This window comes from Heterocephalus glaber, unplaced genomic scaffold (genome assembly GCF_053883595.1).
Source record: "Heterocephalus glaber isolate CG9 unplaced genomic scaffold, H.glaber_assembly_v1.0 deba00001472, whole genome shotgun sequence".
NCBI classification, from domain to species: domain Eukaryota; kingdom Metazoa; phylum Chordata; class Mammalia; order Rodentia; family Bathyergidae; genus Heterocephalus; species Heterocephalus glaber.
This window is the reverse complement of record NW_028258315.1, coordinates 69,169,557-69,193,623: the sequence shown is the minus strand read 5'-3', so window position 1 is coordinate 69,193,623 and position 24,067 is coordinate 69,169,557. Positions and strand designations below refer to the sequence as shown.

The window sequence follows — 24,067 nt, the reverse complement described above, 5'->3', positions numbered from 1 at the left end:
ATTTGCTATCTTAAGTGCTATACATTTAGTTAACAATGAAAAGCCATGTCTGTTCACACAATTTTCCTTCGTGATAAGCAATATGTGCTTTTGGTACTAAATGAGGGTTTTTTTTAAAGCAATGTTGCTGTTTTAAACATTTGGAGTTATTTTCTGTTGCATAAAAATAAATCTTCACAGCTCTAAAACCAAACAACAACCTTCTCCTTAAGTAGCTGTAGCAACGAACAAGTAGAAGGAAGGTGCTCCCTCCACAAGTCTGATTAAAGTCTGATTAATCTAAAGAGAGATCCCTATCAGCCAGAGGGACCACATTCTTTGTAGAATGTAGCACACGTGTCTGACACTAGGCGGAAAATGTTACAAAAGCTCAATCAACCAACCATAATGTCAAAGGACTTCTCGAATGGAAAAATTATACAATCATGTTTGGCATTTTGCTTAAAGATAAAAACTTATGATGCTATTTTAGAATGTCAAAATTCTTAAGAAATAGGTAGTTGCTCATTTTTTTTTCTTCTTGTGAATGAACACATGTAGGAGTTAGGGATTGTAAGAGGGGAAAACCTGACGACACAGGTGGTCAAAACAAATTGACTTGACTTACTTCACTGCATCTATTAAATAAAATCTCTCTCTCTCCTTCCCTAGAATAAAACATCCTTGCCTTGTATTTATGATTAATTTCTAGCCTTTTCCCCTGATGTCTCACTTACCAATAAACTAGTCTATAAAAATTAGGACACGAATTTGAGATCAAGGGGGAGTGTATAAGTTAGGGTAGAAACATCAAAATTCCTGTGGTTTTGGGGAACTCCTTAAAAGAAAGTGTAACATAGAAAAAAGCCTTGCCGGCCAGCATCCTGAGGAGCACATTGTGTCAACCAGCGCTCTTGGTGCTCCTTTCTATAAATAACTGTAACTGAACCAAATGGCCGGAATGCCCTAAGAATGCCCACTACTCCTGTTCATGCCGGATGTGTGCATCCCATCAACCACACAGACCTCACCTCCCACCACACCATTTCTCCAGAAAGGTCACCTGCCCTGGCAGACAGCAAATAGCAGGGTCCTAGAAAAACAATGAAGCCGTTCCCCAGCACTGCACTTTCACTCCTGTGGCTAAATTCCACTCTTACTCCCAGTCTACTTTCAATGCTTCCAGTGTTTTTTCTTTCTTACCTTTCTCAGAGCAACTTTTCCATATGCGAACTTTGGTGTAGATGGAGGGATAATACCCTCTGGTACTTTTTCAAACTATAAATGGAAATGGAAAAATAAGAGAGAAAAGAAACTGTCAAATCCCCAGAAACATATCCATAAAATTCATTTCTTAAAAGAAAGGTCAAAGTCTCAAACGACAGTGCTTGAGATTTTTGGAAAGGCAAAGACTCACAGGATTTCTTCCAAAACAGCACCTGGTACATGCTTTACTTCTAATCATGAGTCTGTGTTATAAGCTCTGGGGATCATGTAAATACTCATAGAACGAAAGACTTTAAAACAAAAAGCAAAAACAAATAGAAAAAATGAGGGTGAACAGCGGAGGACCAGGAGCAGGGGAAGAACAGGACAGATATTTGACCAAACTATCTGAAAGGAGAGAGCCTGCAGTAGAAGACTATTCAACCTATTTGTAGATTAAAGTTGAGTATCAATGTCAAATTTGCAGTGGTTATATGAGAGCATTTCTACACATCTTTACAAAACATTACTGGGTTGCCAAGGCCACGTGTTATGATGAATGCAGTCCTCCAGTGGTTTAGAAAACACACATGTGGAGGAGAGAGCATGAACACAAATGATGAAGCCACCAGAGTACAGGATGGTGTGGGTGAATCTGGGTGGGGAACACATACTCTTTTTTTTGGTACCGGGGATTGAACTCGGGTCCTTTTGCTTGCGAGGCAGGCGGGACCACTGAGCTAAATCCCTGGCCCCATAAGGGAACACATACTCTTTGTACTACTGTTGTTCTTGTAACTTTTCTTTAAATTTTGAATTATTTTAAAGTAAAAAATAAAATCTTATTAAATATTATATTATATATACACATACACATATATATCCATGCATATGAGGTACAATCAGTACAATGAATATTTAAATTTTTAAAGATTTATTACAGTAAAAGACACATTACTGTTAATCTCCCTCAAAACACTCCGCCTTGCTTTGAACACACTTATCCCATCGTCCTTGCCACCTTCTGAAGCAATTTTGAAAATCCTCTCTCGTGTTAATAGTTGTGCTCTCAGGGCTGCCTAGATATCCAAATCGATCCAAACATTTACCTTTCATGGTCATTTTGACTTAGAGGAAGAGCCACATGGTTCACATGGTTCAGTAAGTAAGGTGCATAAGGACACAGGGTAATGTTTTTGATAGAAATTACCATAAATGGTTGATTAATGAGATACGGTGAATGTTTAAATTAAAAAATTGATTACACTAAAAGACACATTGCCATTACTCCCTCAGATACTCAAAATAGTCCCTTTGACTTTGAACATGTCTCACTGGAGCCCAGGGTTTCCTCACCCTGTGTCCTTGCTCACCACTCCTCCGTCTACAGTAACTTTCTTTTTCTAGAAATTTTGTGACATCTCTAATGCACAGATAGCTCCCCTTTTGTTGGCTTCATTTAAAAAATATATATATATTTATTGGTACATTTTAGGTATACGTTTACATTTATCATTGGGTGCTTGTACCTGAACATGATGTATCTTAGTTATTTTTTCCCCATTACCTATGCGCCCTTCACCCCCTCCACCCTTCCCTATTTACACAGACTTTGTTTCCATTTTTTTTTCTTTTCTCCTTATTTTTCCTTTACCTTCTTCCCTTTCCCCTTCCCCTCCCGCCACCCCTACACCTTTGGACCTTTTCCTATTTCAAATTATCAATTATTCGTTTTAGTCATTTTCATCCTTATTTACACTTTCAGTTTCTCACACTAGAGAAACTATTCGGTATTTACACACGTGTCCTATCTATTTCACTTAAGAGGACGGCCTCAATAAGCATCTATTTAGCTATAAATGTCTCTAGTTTCTCATTCTTTATGGCTGAGTAGTACTCTATTTTATAAAAAAACCCCACATGTTTTTTATCCAGTTTCAAGTTGATGGGCACTTGGGCTGTTTCTAAGCTTTAGCTATTATAAACTGTGTCGCTATGAACATGGGTGCACATATATCACTGTGGTATGATTCTTTTACTTCTTTGTGGGTCAAATGGGACCTGTAGTCCTAGTTCTTTGAGGTATCTCCATACTGAGTTCCACAGCGGTTGCACCAGTCTGCACTCCCACCAACAATGGAGAAGGGTTCCTCTCTCCACACCCCCGCCAGCATTTGTTATTGGTTGCTTTCTTGATAGCAGCCATTCTTTGTGGGGTGAGGTGGAATCTCAGTGTTATTTTCATCTGCATCTCTCGAATGACCAGTGATGTTGAACATTTTTTCATATATTATCTGCTGCTTTTACTTCTTTGTCTGAGAAATGTCTGTTCATTTAGGATGCCCATTTTTGCATTGGGTCTTTGAATTTGGGGGTCTGATTTTTTTCAATTCTTTATATATTCTCGTGGCTTCATTTTTAAAAAAATTCCCTTATCATTTAGTAACAGTTTGGAAGGAAGAGGAGACAGATACGGTATAGGGTCAGTCAGCTGTCTTGAAGTGGAAAGTCCTTTGTAATCTAAGTGTTCTGTGATTCTATATTTCTGTGAAATTTAAAAAAGATCACATTAGCCAGGCATGGTGGTACATGCTTGTCCCAACTATTCAGGAGGCTGAGACAGGAGGATCACTTGAGCTCCAGAGTTCAGTGCCAGCCTGGGCGACAACAAAACCCTGTCTAAAAAAAAAAAAAAATTTGAAAGTGATAAATGTAAGCCAAAAAGTTACTTGTTCTTGGAGCAAGATGTTGTAAAATCCCAGCTTTCCCCGAAGTTGCAATCACATTCTTTCTCCTTGGGTAGCTCACCCATCCCTTCCTCTTCTAGCTCACATTCTCACCAATAAAAGCAGGCAACACAAATTCACACAAGGGGACCCAAGCACAGCATGATTAGTCTCCTTATGTGCTTTTTTCACCTGTACACAGTAGCAGTCGAGTCAAAGTGGATTCCTGTTTAACTAGAATGGCAATCTCCTCTGCTATATCGGAAAACAATTCTGCACAAACACTTGTCCAGCCTATCTCTAGATCACTTGAGGGAATGTTCCCGGGCCAGGTCTGTCCTCAGTTTTACTACTCCCAGTGGCCATCAGATCTACTTATTAGATTTCCTTCTTACAGATGAGATGGGGAACTCGCTCAAGTTATAAATAGGACAGGAAAGGAGGGGGTGTTGTGACTCGGAGACTAGTGTCACCTCCAGGGTTCCTTGTGCCTCCTTTACTGTTCTAAGGATAACAGGATAGAAGTGTCTTCACTCATCATTTCAAAAACAAAACCAAAAAAGTTCCAAACCTCCACAAAACCTTTTGTCTTCAGATTTTCCTCCTAGATCCTCCCCTTAGGTACATACACCATTCACCTAACGCACTTTGCCATGCCAAATATTGGCAAAAATTTTCTTTTTTGCATATTATGGTGCTTCAAATAGATATGACAGAATTTACATAACCTTCTATGTTAGGGGTGGAATAAGTTCCAGTTTTTTTTTTTTGGTACCGGGGATCAAACTCGGGACCTTGCACTTGGAGGGCTGAGGTAAGAAGATTGCTAGAGCCCAGGAGCTTGAGCAATATAGCGAGGCCCCACACCAAAAATAAAGAAATAAAAGTGAGGCTGGAGAAAATAGGGGGCCAAGCCACAGAAAACACGTTGACCAGATCAGCGTTTTGGAGGAATCAGTCTCTGGAAGATGGAGTGGCAAAATCAAGTCAGTAGGGAATGACAAGACCAGTGCCGCAAAGGTATAGGCAGTGCTTTAAAGGGCCAGCTGAATGTGTCAGATACAAAACACTGGGCTTCCAGCAGCACCTTGGGTCAGCAGGAGACAACCTCTGTCCACCTTCCCAGCCAATGTCACTCCAGTTATAAAGGACAACCAATCAGCCAGAGTAGTCTGATCCTGGGTCAAGTTTCAAAGTTCACTAAGCTTTTTTTTTCTTTTGGTAGCAGGGATCGCACTCGGGACCTTGTGCTTGCAAGGCAGGTGGTGGAACCACTGAGCTAAATCCCCAGTCCCTGAGCTTTTGAAGTACTAAAAATCACTACGGCTGTTTTCTTTTCCCCCCTCCCCACCCAGCTCCAGTTACCGCCTTTGGGAACTCAGAATCCACTCCAACTCTCAAATTCCTCAACTATGACTTCATTAATTTCTGAAGACTGCTCTAGCTCCAAAAAGACATCTGAACTCTTCTCTTTGATGAAGAACTGAACAAAACTCTTTTTTAGGGGGGCCAGGTACCAAGGATTGAACTCAGGACCTTGACCTTGCGCTTGCGAGGCAGGTGCCGTGCCAGTGAGCTAAATCCCCAGTCCCTCTGAACAAAACTCTTAAAATAGGCCTTAAATTTATTCAAAAGCATACAAAAATAAACTCATCACTGTTTCTGTCAGGAATCAATAGGGAAGAGAGGGCACTGCCCTATAGTTCTATGGTTCACCCTCGAGGTCAAAGTGTTAACCATGTCTGGTTGAGTTTTACCCACACCAAAGAGACTGTATTAGAAAATGCAAATGTCATGCACTCTTCCAGGCCTTGAAGACTCACTTGCAAAGGGCTGCCTGGGCCTTCACACTGAACACAGGGTTGTGCAGCTGCCAGAAACTGATGATCTCAGGGTCCATGTCCACAAAAGATATCATCTCTCACCATCTAATGTACTTTTTTTTTTGGTACTGGGGATCGAACTTGGGACCTTGCACTTGCGAGGCAGGTGGTGGAACCACTGAGCTAAATCCCTGGCCCTAATGTACTCTCGAAATAGGTTAAAACGGTCACGTTTTCCTTACATTTTTGGTGAAGGAAGGCAAGTAGAGAGGATCTTTGCCATCAGTTTACCTTGATGTATATATTTTGGATATCATTTAACAAAGCAGCTAATTGAATGTATACAAAGTCTCTGTAAAATGTGCCCACTAAATCTTTCAGGGTAAGCCATTTCTCCCTTCTAAACCTGAAATGTCAAAAACAAAAAAGAAAGGGGAAAATGAGGACCTCATATTCACTTTTTGTTTTTTTTTAGATAGTCTTGCTATGTAGTCCAGGCTGGCCTTGAACTCATAGTGATCCTCCTGCCTCAGCCTTCTGAGTGCTAGGATTGTAGGCATGGGTCATCATGCCTGGCTTCATATTAAATTTTTTTTGGGTACCGGGGATCGAACTCAGGTCCTTGCACTTGCGAGGCAGGCAGTGGAACCACTGAGCTAAATCCCCGGCCCTTCATATTAATTTTTAAAAACTTTTTATTAGTATAAGTTTGCAGTACATAATGATTACATTCCTCATGGGGTATTGGCATATGTACAGAAAACATTGTAATTCTTTTTTTTTTTTTTTTTTTTTTGGTACCAGGGATCGAACTCGGGTGCTTGTGCTTGTGCAGCAGGCGGCAAAACCACTGAGCTAAATCCCCAGCCCTGTAATTCTTTTTATTCTCTCCATCTCTTGGCCCTCTTTCTATTTGCAAAAGATCTATCTCCCTATTTCCTATTATCTATCATTTATTTTGCTCTTTATTTATACTTTGGGTTTTTCACGAAGGAGAAACCATGCAAATTTAAGCTTGTGTGTCTGATTTATACAGCTTAACGTTATAGTCTCAAGTTGCATCCATTTTCCTACAAATGACTCAAATTTATCACTCTCTATGGCAGAGTAGTGCTTCATAATGTGTAAATACCAAATTTTCTTTATCCATTCAATTGTTGATGAACATTATGAGTTGTGCTGCTACAAACATGAGTATGCATGTATCACAGTAATAGGATGTCTTTAACTCTTTCAGGAAGATGCCTAGGAGGGGAATAGCTGGATCGAATGGAATTTCTGGCTTTAGTTTTTTGAGAAATCTCCATTCTCATTTGCATAGTAGTTGTAGTAGTTTATAACCCCACCAACACTGCAGAAGGGTTCCTTTTGCTCCACAGCTTTGCTAGTGTGTTATTATTTGCTTTTGATAAGAATAAGATGGGGTTTCAGTTTTAATTTTCATTTCTTTAATGGCCAGTGATACTGAACATTTTTCATGTATGTAATTTTTTGAGTTCTTCATATATTTAGATATTAGTCCTCTGTCCAAGGAATAGCTGGTAAAAAAAATTTTTTTTCTCACTCTGCAGGTTGTCTCTTCACTCTGTTGGTTGTTTCCTTTGCTGTGCAGAAGCTTTTTAATTTGATATGATTCCACTTGTTGACTCTTGATGTTATTTCTTGTACAATTGGGGCTCTGTTCAGAAAGTCCTTCCCTAGGTCTGTGTCTTCAAGAGTTTTACTTATCTTGCAGTAGATTAAGTATTCCTGTTTTAATATTTAGAGTTCAATTCTTTTGTATATATTTAAGCAGACTTTATTGACTGGTATGTGGTCTGTTTTGGAGAAAGTACTGTGTGCTAATGAAAAGAATGTGTTTATTTGATCTTTTAGGTCAGTAGTGTTTGTTTTATGAAGTTGGACTCACTGGTATGCACTGTTTATATATTTATAACTGTTCAATCTTCCTGTTGAATTGTTCCCTTAATTCCTATGTAGTGACCTCCTTTGTCTCTTCTGATCAGTTTTAGCTTGAGGTCCTGGTCCACAGAATATTGTTTTTCATCCTTTGATTTTTACTCTACAAATTTTTCTGGTTTAGATGAGTTTTGTGTATTTAACAAACTATTCGGTTTTTTTTTTTTTTTTGGTACAGGGGATCAAACTCGGGTCCTTGCCCTTGCAAGGCAAGTGGCAGAACCACTGAGCTAAATCCTCGGCCCTTGGTTTTGTTTTTAAGCCAGTCTGCCAACCTGTGTCTTTTAACTGGGAAGTCGAGGCTGTTTATGTTGTTATTACTGAAAGGTACTGATTTATTCCTGTCATTGTATTATTTTTCTGTTGTTGATTCCTTTATTTTCCCTTTTTCTGTAAACATTCACCTTGCCTGATGTATTCATTCTATCAGACTTTTTTGTACTGTTTGGTTCATTGTCTCTGTCTAGGATATTCTTGAGTATTTTTGGAGTGCTGATCTGGTGTTCAAATTTCTTAAGGTGTTCTTCGTCATGGAATGTCCTTATTTCTCCGTTGATTTTTTTTTTTGTGGTACCAGGGATCAAACTCAGGACCTTGCAGTTGCGAGGCAGGCAGCACCACTGAACTAAATCCCTGGCCCTATCCATTGATTTTTTTTTTTTTTTTTTTTTTTTGGTACCAGGAATCAAACTCGGGACCTTGTGCTTGCGAGGTAGGCAGCGGAACCACTGAGCTAAATTCCCGGCCCTTTATTAATTTTGAAAGACAACATTGCAAGATATATTAGTCTGGGTTAAAAGTTGTTTTCTTTTAGGGCTTGAAACACTTCATTCCAGACTCTTTTGGCCTTTAAAGTTTGTATTGAAAAATCTGCTGTAATCCTAATGCGTTTACCTTTGTAAGTGATTTTTTGCTTTTCTCTGCAGTTTTAAGATTCTGTCCTTGTGCTGGACTTCTGGGATTTTTACTATGATGTGTCATGGGGAGCTTCATTTTTTTCATTGTAATTATTTTGTGTTCTGTAAGCCTCACTTACCTGTATGTTGAGTTCTTCCCCCATACTTGGAAAGTGTTCTGCTATGATTTCTGTGATCAGGTTTTTTATTCCACATGTGCTGTCCTCTAAGATCTAACTCCAATTTGCCTAAGGTTAGTCTCCTTAGCATCATTTAGTAGCTGGTGAATTTTTCCTTGCTCTCTTGTCATTTATAAGGTATCTGAGTATATCATCATGTGTTTCCATGCTGTCCTTGGGGCCTGAGACTTTCCTCACATAGGTCACTTCTGCTATTCAGGTATTCAACGAAATTCTTTATCTCCAGAATTTTTTTGTACCAGGAATCACACTCAGGACCTTGCACTTGCCAGGCAGGTGTGATGCCGCTGAGCTACATCTCCAGCAATCTCCACAATTTCTATTTGTTACCTTTTCATAAGGAATCTATTTTTTGAGTAAATTTATAATTCATATCTTGAATAGTTTTGGTCAGCTCTTCTGATTTTTTTACTTGTTTCTTTTATAACCACATTGGTAAGTTTGTTTGATAGTTCCACTATCTTTTGGGGCATGTCATCCTTGAGCTTGCCGAGTTTCTTTGGTTCCTCTTCAATCATTTCATGCACCTCAGCTCTTTGGTGTTTGATCTCCTCTCCATTGGTGCCCCTTGGATCTGCTTTGGGAGAGTTAGGAGTCTGTGGAAGCATTTTGTTGCCTTGTTTCTTCATGTTCCTTTTTTTTTTTTGTGGTGAGAGTTGAGGTCAAACAAAATGAAAAGAATGTGTTGCTGGTATGGAGCTCTCTTTAATTAGGTTCTATTTTCCAGTGATGAGCTCTTGGCTTTATTTGTCAAGAGGTATTGTATACCACTTCAATCTATTCAACTTAATTACCTGGGTTGAACACAGTCACTGGGACATGGCAATCCTGCTCTACTCTGGACAAAGGATGGACGTCTCCTTTGATCACAGGATAGAACTTCTTGGAAACAAAGAAACTGGGGTGTAGATAAATTAGAGTCTGAGGATAGTGAGCAGTGGTCTCAGTTATGTACTCTACCTTATCAGGCAAGGTACAGAAGCTTAGCAGCAGATTACAACAGCCTCTAAGAGCAGGGTCCTCCCTCCCTGGTCCACTGAGCTCTTAAAAAAAGGCACCAAGGTCCTTGTCTGAGAGCCACTCAGCTTCAGAGCCATTGCCCTCAATGCTAACTGTTACTGCTGTCACTATTTGCGATTTCTTTGCATCTTAGACAGGGGTCTCATGGGTGCACCTCACATCAGACCACCTAGAACTTGTATATGGATGGACTCATTTCTACAGACTGTCTCATTCTTGGGTTCAAATTACTCAATATAGCAGCCTGAATAACTTTTTAACTGCTTGGCTCAACTCTTCAGATTCCTTTGCACTGAGAGTAAAGGCAATGTCTTAAAACGCCCTAGAAGATCCTCTGCAATCAGTTCCCCATTATCTCTCTGACTCTCACCTTCACTTACTGGCCTGTGGCCACACACCCCTCCTTGCTGGTCCTTAAAAATGCTTTGCACTTTTTCCCTCCTTCTCACTGGCTGAATTCTGCCTGCAAGGCTCTTATCCTGGATATCCACTGGCTCTCTCAAACCTTAAAGTTTTTGTATGAGGGGCATCCTCTCAAAGATGCCTATCTATACCAGGCAGCAAAATCCATGCCTGGCTCATGCAGAGTGTTTGATAAGTATTTGTTAAATCATCTGCAAATAAATGAACTTGGTTGGTAAAGTCAAATACTGTCTGCAGCCATTACAGTAATGCTTTACAGGATTTACTTATCATTCATTAATTTGTTCATTCATTCATTCATTCATTTTAGGGTTTTTGAGACAGAGTCTCATTGTCTAAGTCTAGGCTGCCTGGAATCTACTATGTGGCCCAGGCAGGACTCAAAGTAGCAATCCTCCTGCCTCAGCCTCCTGAGTGCTGGGATTATAGGTGTGCACCACCTCAGGTGACTACAGGTTTTAGTTTTTAAAAACAGAACTAAATTGCAAGGAAATGAACCCCAGAGACCTAAAACACATGACAAGAACAGCATACAAGAGGGAGGTAATGAGAGTTAAAAGGCTGAGTTAAAGAGGAATATACTACAGAAGAAGTAAAGATAATAATCTTAAACTAATATGTTAAAACGGAATGTTAAAGTTTCTGGAGAGCCAGACACAAAGGAGTGCACATCATATGAACTCATTTAAAGCCCTCAAACAAGCAGAACTTATCTAAGGCAACAGAGGCCAGCATGGCAGTAACTCAGGGCTGGGTGGGGATGATTAGAAGGGGCTTCTGGAGCTCACATGTCAATCACAGAGCTGGGTTCACTTGATAAAAACTCACTGAGCTGCACACCTGGGAGCTGTGTTTCCCTGGAGGTACAGAGCTCAGACTTCAATGGTGAAACACTTAAAAAACAGTGAACAGGCCAGGGATTTAGCTCTGTGGTTCCACCGCCTGCCTCGCAAATGCAAGGTCCTGAGTTCGATCCCTGGTATCAAAAAAAAACCAAAACAAAACAGTGAACATCTTCAAATCAAGAAGAGGGAAAATAATGAAAAAGAAAAGGAAATCTCAGACAATCCAAAAAACTGCAATAAAACAGAGAAAAAAACAGAAAAAAAGTGGACAAATAGAAATTATAAAATAAAAAGATTGAAAATTTATGTGAGGTCGGGCATGGTGTTGCATGACTCTAATCCAAGCTACTAGGTGGTTGAAGTGACTCAAGTGAGACTCCATCCCCAAATAAAACTTAAAAAGGGCTGTGAGTGTAGCTCAGTGGTAAAGGATTTGCTTATCATGTGTGAGGCCCTGCGTTTAATCCCCAGTAGTAAAAAAAGAATGTCTAACAAGACTTACAATGAATGAATAAATATAAGTTATAGGATAAACCTTTTTAAATTAGATATTTAAAAATTCAGTTACAACCTGTTTACAAGGGATACAAGTAAAGAAAATATTAAAAGATTAAAAATAAAGCATAAGAAAAGACATACTAGGGTAAATACTAGCCAAAAGAATACAAGTAAGCTATATTAATAATAGCCAAGGGCCGGGGATTTAGCTCAGCGGTGCTGCTGCTGCCTTGCAAGTGCAAGGTCCCAAGTTTGATCCCTGGTACCAAAATAACTAACTAACTAACTAACTAACAGCCAAAATGTACTTTAAGGTTCAAAGCATTATTAGAGATAGAAAGGTACAAATTATACTGAAGGATTTAATTTCAGTGTGCATGTCTAATAATATAACCTCAAACACTGACAGAACTACAGGAGTAATAACTTTCCCAATAAAGAGAATAAACTGACAAAAAGTTAAGAAGCATATCAAAGAGCACCTTTAAAAAGCTTCATCTTCAAGGACCCGAGTTCGATCCCTGGTACCAAAAACAAAAGCTTCATCTAACAAGCATGTATATATAGAGTATTATACTCAACAATTATAAATTATGCATTTTTTTCCAAGAACACAATGACTCTTTATTAATGTTGGTATATTTCAGGCTGCAAGAAAAGACTCAACAACTGGTATCAAATCTAGTACATTCTCCAATCAGAATGCAAATATGTCAGAAATCAACAAACTAGAAAAATACTTATGTTTACTTATTCAAAAACACTTCTGCTGAGCATAGTGGCACACACCTGTAATCCCAGCACTTTGGAGGCTGGGGCAGGAGAATCATCATGAGTTCAAGGCCAGCCTGAACATAGCATGTCTCAAAAAAACTAAAAAAAAATTGGGCAGGAGATTTAGCTCAGTGGCTCCACGCCTGCCTCACAAGCACAAGGTCCTGAGGTCGATCCCCAGTACAAAAACAAAACGAAAAACCTAAAGAAAAATTTAAAATACATAAAAATTAAAAAGCTAAGCCTCAAATAAAGAAGGAAATAAAATATGAAGGAGCAAAAAGGAAAATGTCATTGTAACTTCTGCAGAGTGAACCCATAATAAAAGAATGTGAGCAACAATGTAACCATATATTTGAGAACTTAGGTGAAACAAACAATTTATAACAGTAGTTAAAATGGGTATAGTGATGCACACCTGTAATCCCAGCTACTAAGGAGGCTGAGGCAGGAGGATCCCAAATTCAAGCCAATCCAGGGCAATTTAGAGACCCTTTTCCAAAATAAATAAAAAAGGGCTGAGGACATACAGTACAATGCCCTAGGTTGAATCTCCAGTATTAAAAAAAAAAGAGGTCTGGACCATATTTGTCTGTATGTTTAGAATATTTCATAATATAAATTTTAATACATGTTTACAATTGAGACTACATCATGGTTAAAACAAAAAAATTTTACCATTTTTAGGCAGAAAGCCTTTGTTTTTTAACTTCAAAACTCAGGTGACTGAGCAGAAAAACTGTGGGTTTTTTTAAACCCACCGCAAAGACAGGAAACCCCACCTGGGAGCTGTAGATGCCTCAGAAGCTGACGGCGCTGGCAGTTCAGGAGCAGGTCAGAAGGAAACTGCAGACATGCCCCAGATAGAACAATGAAGCATCACTCATTTCCACACAGCTCCCATTTGCACAGTGCTTCAGTGTCCACAGACTGTTTCTCCTACATACATCAGCCATTTCATTGGACCCACATTTTCCTGCCTTTAGTATAAATAATGGGACCAGAAATATATGTGTCAGGGACTGACCTAGATGGCTTATTTTTTACTTTTTAGAATTTTCTGTGGTGCTAGGAGTTGAACCCAGGGCCTCATATATGCTAGGCCAGCATTCTAACCCTAACCTACATCCTCCCCCAACCATGGTTTATATGTTCTTTTTTTTTCCTTGGTACTAGGGATTAAACCCAGGCTTTTGGACTGAGCTACATCCCATCTTCTTTTTATTTTTTAAATTTTGAGATAGGGTCTTGCTAAGTTGCCCAGGCTGGGTTTGAACTCATAATGCTCCTGCCTCAACCTCCCAGAGTGCTAGGATGATAGGCATGCACCACCATGTCCAGCTTATATGTTCTTTTTCATCCCTACAATACAACCAGGTTCCCTAATCCCTGCTTACTGATCAATAGATCAGTAGAGGAACTTGATCACAGGCTCACTCTTACTCAGGTAGGGCCAAGGCTCCAACCCAAATCTAGCTGATGCCTCCCTTCGTCTGTTTCAACATGAAGGTCGTTGGCAGGAAGTCACCCACAGAGCCACAGTGAGTACAAGCAGGCTCTGTCCAAGCCCAGTCCACCACCACCTGTATGAAGCACCCACCTTCTGTATAACCCTTCGTATGGCAAAGTACTTCTCAGTGAGGTCCCCTGCCTCGCTCAGGGGGGCATCATAGTCGTAGCTGGTGGGCTGTGCTGCATAGGGTGTGTTGGCCCCTAGAAGACAAAAATGTGCCACCAGTTACTACTGACAGCCCTGCTGTAGGACAAGTTCTTTAAGACTGACAGGCTCAGAATTATAGGGAGGAGAAGTAAGGATTCATTAGAATTAATTGTTAAGAGACACTGAGGTGGTCCTCAGGATGCAAATCCAGAGGAACAAGTTTCTTCCCACAGGTGACACTTGCCAAGCACCCTGGAATTCACAAATCTCTCTCTCTCCCCCTCCTCCCTCCCTCCCTCTCCCGCTCTCTGCCAAAGCTCAGAGCAGTGATTCTAACAGATACCACTTCTACTGAACAAGCAGGCAACATGAAGCTTACACAAAAATCTGCTACCATCTCACAACCCGCAATGGCAGTATAACCTATATTGCTGTTAACCTACAATCTCTGATCCCCTCAAACTGTGTGGCTGAGAAAAGGTCTGGTGGAGACACAGGTGACTGACTGGGTGGGGATCAGTAGAAAACTGAAGGCTTATCAGACAAAACAATGCAGGGAAGAGTGCAGGCACCCAGGAACCACAGCTTGGATCCATATTCAGGACAAAAGCACTCACTCACTGCCCCCACTGCCAGGTGTCCTGGCTGCTGACACCTGTCAGACATGCTCCTCTCTGAGCACTGGGCTCTGCTCAGCTGTGCCACACAAGGTTACAACCCTCCAGGGACAGCCTATATCTAACCACTGACCAGTGCACAGACAGAAAAAACAGCTCCCTGTGCTCACAGGGCCAGCCCAGCTCCAGGGCTCGCTCTAGCATGTGCCGAGGCCTGTGTGAAACTGCATCCCAGCCTGACTTGGCTGCCCACTCCTGCCCCCTACCCTGTGCTCCCCTATAGCTGTTGCTCCTGGGAACACACCCAGAGAACTTCCTGCCTGGTCATCTCAGAGTCTGTTTCCCTGGGAACTTGACCTGTAACAAAGACCAATGCATAATGTCAAGATTGTGCATAAAAAGGCCTAGAAAAGCCAATGTCCCATAATTGTTGTCCAAGGAGCAAAGTCTAGACCAGAGGCTCCCAATCACACAATGGATGATGTTCACAGGGATGAAGCTGCCTGCAGCACTGGACACACTCACCTGTGCATAGGAGTCACATGGGAAGCCTACTAAAACCTGACATCTAAGCCCCACTGCAGAGATTGCTTCACCAGATCCAGGTGTGACCTGAGACTGCATTTCCATCAGGCTCCCAGGTGAAGATGCTGCTGGTCCAGCAAGGCTTTGTGCCCTTCTCCCTCGACTTCAGAGGGTCCTTTGCAACACAAGTGTGTGAGTATGGATTTATCTTATGATTAATCTTTTGTCCAACCTAATATGTAAGTAAATGAGGCATGAAATACGACAATTCATCCATAATTAATAATAAATTACTTGGACACAGTTCACAAATGATGGAGGAGCCCGGGAGATCCTACAGTGGAGATGACGAATGAGTGAGGCTGAGGCAGCCCACAACGACTTTCTCATTAGTTCTCTGCATGGAATCCCTGTTTCTAAAGACCAAGACCTAGACCTAGACCTCAACCAACTGAACTGATGAGCGACAACTCAGTCAACAGGCCTGCCTCAGGAGGCACAGGTAACAACGCATCCCTTCCTGTGAGACAAAGAGAACTAAAACCACATCCCTTGCTGCAGGAGCTCACCTTCCTTGGGGCTCCTCTACCTCTAATGTGGCAGTGACTGTGCTGCCGGGCTTATTTCCGTATCTCACTCTGCACTCAACTGCATACATCTTAAGGGAAGACTACGTCTCACTTACCTTCGAGTCTTCAGCAGAGACAAGCACAGAGGAAAAGCTCAGCACAACCTGTCAAATTGAGTTGAGCCAGTATGACTCCAGAAACAGGGAACCAGGCTGAGAAGTGGGTCAGTAGATTAAAGGCTGGACTGAAGACTAAGCCTTTGTCCCAGCTCTTTTAACACAATCTTTTTTTTTTTTTTTGAGACAGGGTCTCACTCTGTAGTTCAGGCTGGCCTTGAATTCACTATGGAGCCCAGGCTGCCCTCAAACTCATGACGATCCTGCCTCAGCCTCCAAAGTGCTGGGCTCTACCAGCATAATCTTACTGTGGATGTTTCAGCCTAGGATGAGCAGCAGCAGAGAGAAACAGCATATTCTGACCTCCTTTGGGTATGTGAGAGGGCATGCAAAGTAGGAGGGCAAGAGAAACTGGGAAACTTAGCACATCTCAACTTGCCACAGCATGTGGGAGGTATAGGACAGCCTGGGTCCTGCAGCAGCTGTCCCATGGCTGTGGACATGCAGGCAGTGGACCTGGGGACACACTGCACAGGGATGGGCAAGGGGCCGCCCTCCAGATGTTTTCCTCTCACTGCCCTCCTCTGGGTAGCTAGCTTAAAGGACAGACTTTGCCTCCTGTCCTCAAGGAGACCCAGCCAGAGGCAGGCCCAAGAGGCCTGAAGAACACAAAGCAGCTGGAGAGGGCTACTCAGGGCTGCAGGCGGCAAAGGATTATCTCACAGGCTCCCACCAGCTCGAGCTTGAATCTAGTCTCTACCCCTTTGCTAGCTGAACAGGAAGTATGTGAACCTTTTTTTAATACCTAGATACGCTTATCTCTAAAGCGGTGTCAATATCCCCCAACCTAGCTGGGTGTGAAGGCAAGTTTGTAATCCCATCAATCTGGGAGGCTGAAGCAGGAGGATCACAAGTTCAAGCTCAGCCTGGGCAACTTAAAAACCTAACTTAATGAGACCTGCCTCAAAATAAAAAAATGTTAAAAAGGGCCAGGAATGTAGTCAGTGGGAAGGTCATGGGTTCAATCCCTCGTACTGAAAACAACAACAATGAAACTCTAGCCTAGATGAGATTGATATGAGAAGTAAAGAAAATAGAGGCAGAAAAGAGACTTCTATTAAGGGGCAGGAGAGAGGATAAAGGACAGCTTTCACTTTCTGAGTGACAGTTTTTTTGTTTTGTTTTGTTTTTGGTACCAGGAATCGAACAACTCATGAATTTGCACTTGTGAGGCAGGCTCGGCACCACTGAGCTAAATCCCTGGCCCCTGAGTGACAGTTCTTATACCATCTAATGTTCTTTTCTAAGAAGAATATATTCAGGACAATAATTATTTTTTGGTACCGGGGATCGAACTCGGGACCTTTTGCTTTCAAAGCAGGTGGCAGGACCACTGAGCTAAATCCCCGGCCCCAGAACAATAATTTTTTTAAAATGGTGCCATGTAAGTTGCAAAAAATAACAATCTGCATTTCTGGACTAGTCAATGAGTCAATTCAATCACTAGCAACTGGGTGGAATCCCTATCTGCTCATGGAAAAGATGTCAGCAAGACTTACTGGAACCGAAAGACATACAGAGGTGACCTGAAATATCAGTGAGCAACCCTGGCAACCTTTATTTCTTAGCTCTAATGATAGCAGTAAAATTGGTAATGTTTGTAAGCAATGTCTTTTCTCAGCCATTCTATCTTACAAAAACAGGTAGCATCAAGGGCTGGGGATTTAGCTCAGTGGTTCTGGCGCCTGCCTTGCAAGCTGAGGACCTGAGTTCAATCCCCGGTACCAAAAAAACCCCAAAAAACCCCCATGAAAACAGGTAGCATTCAAAAGAGAAGCTGCTGTAAGTTTGTTTTTTGTTTTTGTTGTTGTTTTGTTAGTTTTTTGGTACTAGAGATTAAACCCAGAGCCTTCACACTGAGTCATATCCCCAGCCCTTTTCTTTATTTTTTATTTTGAAATAAGGTCTTGCTAAGTTGCTAAATTGCCCAGGCTGGGATCAAACTTGTGATTTACTACCTCAGCCTCCCAGAGTGCTGGGATTACAGGTACACACCACCACTACTGGCTGCAGTAAGAGTTGATAGCATCCAGTTTCAAATCCTGAAAGATTTAGCCCCAAACTGTGCCCACAACAGTCAAACATTCTCGATGATTCAGAGAGAAAAATACAACATAATTTGTCTAACTGCAATGCAGAAAAATTTGTCATAATTTTTCTTAGCCCCCCCCCCCCCAAAAAAGTACAGGGATACAAATGGTATTGCCACTTTGGGAAACATGAAGGCAGTTCCTCAAACTAAACACAGAGTTATCATATGACCCCAAAATTCCACTTGTAGGTAAACACCCAAAAGAACAGAAGCAAGGAGCCAAACAGATCAATGTTCTTAGCAACATTATTCATAACAACCAAAAAGTAGAAATAACCAAATGTCCATCAACCAACAAATGGATAAACAAAATATTCATATTCAAAATCCATACATGAACATATTATTCAGCAATAAAAAAAGAAGTACTAATATATGCTACCATGTGGATATGCCTTGAAAACATTAGGCAAAATGAAAGCAGATTTTAAAAAACCACACATTGTCTGGTTTTATTTACATAAAATGTGTAGAAAAGGCAAATCCATAGTGATAGGGAGATTAGTTTATTCCCATGGGCTGGAAGGAGGAATAGAGGAGAGTTATTACTAATAGGTGTGCAGTTTCTTTGGGGGAAGATAAAAACATTCTAGAATTAGCATTAATGGCTGCATAACTTTGAGAATATACTTAATATTCATTTAAAATTGTGAATTTTATGGAATGTGAATTATATATCAACAAAATGTTAAAAAATAAAAGACCACAGAAAATATATGCACAAATACACTAGTCATAGACTATGACTGAAGCTTGCCAGCTAGACTTGTTTTAAAACAACAAGGCTTGTAAGTGCTCATGTTATGTTCCTTAAAAAAATTTTAGAGTAAAATGATTATACAGGCAATTCTTATATATCAGAAAAGTTAGAAGATAATAAAAAGAAAACAAAACTGTCTACAGGTACACTCCCCAAAATCAAGAATTGGAAGCAGCGTAAATTTCTACAAACAGATGTTAAGTTGCTCTTACCATTCCAATAGGCAAAGTTGGTCCCACCTATAAACATGTACCTACAAGGAAATGAGAGAACACACAGTACTTAACTGTGAGCCCACAGCAATTGAGGGCACCCTCCCTCCAAACATGGTAGACTTACATGTTCACGTTTGCCCCGCGGGCGAGTATATCAGAGAGAGAGGAAACCACAGCCTCAGTCTTGACTGTACTGTGACGTTTTCCCCAGTGGTCTAACCAGCCAGTATAGAATTCAGAGTTGATCTAAAAAGAAACAAGGCAGCTCTCAGGATAGACCTTCAAATACTGAAACATCCCTGTATCCTCCATCAGCTCCACCGAAGGCCACATGGAAGGAGGAGTTGACATGGACTGCTTTTCCCAGAGCTGGGGACCAGGGAAAATTTCCAATAATGGCACTGCCCAAACCCAGCTCTCCGGTGCAAACCCCACGTGGATCTCATCTCATACAAGGCCAGCCAGCCCTCCGCAGTGGTGAACTCAATCTCCTGCAGGTCAAAATCGTGAGAAAACTGTATTGAACATATACAGACTTATTTTCTTGTCATTATTCTTTAATAAAGTATTACAACTATTTACATAGCATTTACATAGCAACTATTTATATAGTATTTAGATGCAACGGAATTGAAGTTATCCCCTGTATATTATCAGGCCACAGGGAGATGAAATTGGAGATCAATAGCAAAAGAAACTCAAAAAATTTCATAAACACATGGAAATTGAACAACACACTTCTGAATAACCAATGAGTCACAGAGGAAATTAAAGAAGAAATCAGTTCCTCCAATTAAATGACAATGACAATACAACATATCGGAATTTATGGGACACAATGAAAGCACTCTTACCAGGGAAATTCACAGCAGTGAATACTCATATTAGGAAAACAGAGTGACCCCAATTAAACAACCTGATGCTGAACCTCAAACTTCTAGAAAAAGAAGAGCAGGAAAAACCCAAAGCCGTACAAGGAAGGAAATTATAAAGATCAGAGCAGAAATCAATGCAATGGAGACTAAGAGAATGATACAAAAAAATCAATGATGCCAAGAGTTGGTTCTTTGAAAGAATAAACAAAATTGACAAACCCTTAGCCAACCTTATCAGGAAAAGGAAAGAAAAGGCCCAAATCCATGCAATTAGGAATTAGAAGGATGAAATTACAAGGGACCCGGCATAAATCCAGAGGATCATCAATATCTACTTTGATAACCTATACGCCAATAAGATGGAAAACTCAGAAGAAATAGACAGATTCCTAGATACATATGAATTAACCAAAGTTGAACAAAGAAGACCTAAAAATTCTAAACAACCCAATATCAATCAGTGAAATTGAAAATGTAATTAAAACCTTATCAACTAAGAAAAGCCCGGGTCCTGATGGCTTCACTCCTGAATTCTACAAAACATTTAGAGAGGAATTACTGCCACTACCATTTAAATTCTTCAATGAAATTGAAAGGGAAGCAATACTCCCAAATTCATTCCTGGAAGCAAGCATCACCTTGATCCCCAAAGCCGAGAAAGACCCAATAGAAAAAGAGAACTATAGTCCAATCTCACTAATGAACACAGACGCAAAAATCCTTAATAAGATACTGGCAGGGAGAGGGATTTAGCCACTGGTTTTGCCGCCTGCTGCACAAGCACAAGGATGTGAGAGTTTGATCCCTGGTACCAAAAAAAAAAAAAAAAAGATACTGGCAAACAGAATGCAGAAGATCATCAAGAAGATCATACACCCTGACCAAGTGGGATTCATCCCAGGGATGCAGGGATGGTTCAACACAAGCAAATCAATAAATGTAATATACTCTATCAACAGAGCCAAGGACAAAAGCCATACGATCATCTCAATAGATGCAGAAAAAGCATTTGAGGGCTGGGGATTTAGTTCAGTGGTTCAGGCTGCCTGCCTCGCAAGTTCGATCCCCAGTACCAAAAAAAAAAAAAAAGAAAAAAGAAAAAAAATTGACAAAATCTAACACACATTTATGATAAAAACCCTATAAAAACTTAGAATAGACAGTCTCTACTTCAATCTGATAAAAGCTATCTATGAAAAACCAACAGCTAATACTATACTAAATGGTCAAAAACTGAAATCCTTCACACTCAAATCAGGAACAAGACAAGGATGTCCACTATCACCACTCTTGTTCAATATAGTTTTGGAAACATTAGCCACAGCAATTAGACAAGAGAAAGAAATAAAAGGAATAAATATAGGAAATGAAGAAGTCAAATTGTCATTATTTGCAGATGACATGGTACTCTATATAGAAGACCCCAAGAACACCACCAAAAGTCTTCTAGACTTAATAACCAAATTCAGTAAAGTAGCTGGATACAAGATCAACACAAAAATCAATAGCTTTCCCGTACACCAACGACAGACTCACTGAGACAGAAATAGGGCAAACAGTTCCCTTCACAATAGCATCCAAAAAACTGAAATACCTGGGCCGGGGATTTAGCTCAGTGGTTTCGCCACCTGCTGTGCAAGTGCAAGGACCCGAGTTCAATCCCCGGTACCAAAAAAACCCTGAAATACCTAGGAATCAACCTAACAAAAGAAATCAAAGACCTCTTCTCTGAAAACTACAGCACTCTGAAAAGAGAGACTGAAGATGATATCAGAAAATGGAAAGACATCCCTTGCTCCTGGGTAGGAAGGATCAACATAGTGAAAATGGCCATACTTCCAAAACTGCTGTACAGATTCAATGCAATCCCAATTGAAATCCCAGCAGCATACTTCATGGACCTTGAGAAAACAATCCAAAAATTCATTTGGAACAGGAAGAGACCCAGAATAGCAAAAGCAATTCTAGGTAACAGAGACATGGCAGGGGGTATCACAACTTCCAACTTGAAACTATACTACAAAGCTACTGTGATAAAAACAGCATGGTACTGGCAAAGAAACAGACCTGAGGACTGGTGGAACAGATTAGAAGATGCAGAAACAACTCCAGACACACTCAGCCACCCCATCTTTGACAAAGGAGCCAAACACCCTCACTGGAGGAAAGATAGCCTCTTTAATAAATGGTGCTGGAAAAATTGGGTTTCAACTTGCCAAAGATTAAAACTAGACCTATATCTCTCACCATGCGCTAAACTAAAATTGAAATGGATTAAAGATCTAAATATTAAAACAGAAACACTGAACCGGCTGGAACAGAGGTCTTCTCTTGAAGACATTGGTGTAGGAAAAGATTTTATGAACAAAACCTCAGTTGCCTGTGAACTAGCACAAACAATCAACAAGTGGGATCTCTTCTTACTAAAAAGCTTCTGCATAGCAAGAGAAACCACCAACAGTGTGAAGAAACAACCCACAATGTGGGAAAAAATTTTCACCTGCTGTTCCTCAGATGGTCTACTATCTAGAATCTATAAAGAACTTAAAAAGATCAGACCTCCCAAATTTAAAGACCCAATCCAAAAATGGGCATCTGAAATGAACAGACATTTCTCAGACAAAGAAGTAGAATTAGCAAATAAATACATGAAAAAATGTTCAACATCACTGGTCATTTGAGAGATGCAAATGAAAACAATGCTGAGATTCCACCTCATCCCAGAAAGAATGGCTGCTATCATGAAATCAACCAAGAACAAATGCTGGCGGGGCTGTGGGGAAAGAGGAACCCCTGCTCCACTAGTGGTGGGAGTGTACACTGGTGCAGATACTATGGAAATCAGTATGGAGGTACCTAAAAGAACTAGGACTGGAAGTCCCATTTGACCCAGCTATTCCCCTGCTGGGTATTCTTCCCCAAAGAATTAAAAGAATCATACCACAGTGATATATGTGCAGCCATGTTCATAGCAGCACAATTTTTAATAGCTAAAACTTGGAAACAGTCCAAATGCCCATCAACTGGAGAGTGGATAAAGAAAATGTGTGTGTTTTTCAAAATAAAATGGAGTACTACTCAGCCATAAAAAATGAGAAATTAGAGATATTTATAGCTAAATGGATGCACATTGAGGCAATACTCTTAAGTGAAATAAATAGGACATACATGTGTCAATACCAAATAGTTTCTCTGGTGTGAGAAACTGAAAGTGTAAATAAGGACTAAAAGGTATAATAGATAATGTGAAATAGGAAGAAAAGGGGCAATGGGGAAGGGGAAGTGGGAGGGGTAGGGGAAAGGAAAGGGGAATGGAGTTAATATGAGAAAATGAAAAAATGGAAACAAAGTCTTTGTAAATAGGGATGAAGGGGTTGAAGGGAGGGCAGGGGAAGGGGGAAAACATAAGAACCAAGAGAGGCTATGTAAAGGTGCAAATTTCCAATGATGAATGTCATTATACTGTATACCTAAAATGTACCAATAAAAGTAAATTAAAAAAAAAAAGACTTGAGCATCTGTGGATTTTAGTACCTGAGGGGGAGTCCTGGACCCAATCCCCCATGGATATTGAGGGACAACTATATTCCTAAAAAGGTTTACTTACATCAAGTTTGTTAACCATTTCCTAGCAGAAAAGTTTAGTTGGGCAAAGTACTGGACAAAATATTTTTATAAAAGAATTAGCTTTGAGCCAGGTGTGGTGGTGCACACCTGTAATCTTAGCACTCAGGAGGCTGAGGCAGGAGGATCACCATGAGTTTGAGGCCAGCCTGGGTTACATAGTGAGTTCAAGACCAGCTACATAGCAAGACTCTGTCTCAAAAAACAAAAAACAAACAAACAAACAAGAATTAGTTCCCAATTCATCCTTTGTGTGAATACAGACTTTGAGATCTCAAGGTGAGTTATAATGACATAGACTTGTCCAAGTAGTCTATAAGCCAAACTCCAAAAACTTCATGTTTCCTCTTTATCATTCTTCTGCCAAGTCCATGTTCCAAAGAAGAAAAATGAAACCTGGACATGTCAGCTTCCAGGAAATAGCTCCACCCAAAGTCTGTGACTGCAGGTTCTGCACTGCTCATTAAGCAGAGCAGACTCGGGAAACGCTACTGGTGAACAGGGCCTGCACAGAGTGGAGCCCCTCACCCTGGGCTGAGTGAGCACAGTCGCCACTACTGAGGAAGGGCTGATCGGCTGTCTACAGCCACCTGGACCCTGCCACT

General features: G+C 40.6%; 1 protein-coding gene across 5 annotated transcripts in view; it reads right to left on the bottom strand.

Moving 5' to 3' along the window:
* Glb1 (galactosidase beta 1) overlaps positions 1-24,067 on the bottom strand; it is a 144,389-nt gene that overhangs the window by 62,517 nt on the left and 57,805 nt on the right. For all 5 annotated transcript variants that reach the window (XR_015439519.1, XR_015439520.1, XM_021238708.2 and 2 more), the window contains exons 8-11: positions 19,088-19,209; positions 18,961-19,001; positions 13,950-14,062; positions 1,183-1,257 (exon numbers count right to left, since the gene is read on the bottom strand). Coding sequence is in view for 3 of the 5 variants with exons in the window: in XM_021238708.2 (XP_021094367.1) it covers positions 1,183-1,257; positions 13,950-14,062; positions 18,961-19,001; positions 19,088-19,209 (351 nt within the window). In the remaining 2 variants the exon portion in view is untranslated. The remainder of the gene's footprint in view (positions 1-1,182; positions 1,258-13,949; positions 14,063-18,960; positions 19,002-19,087; positions 19,210-24,067) is intronic.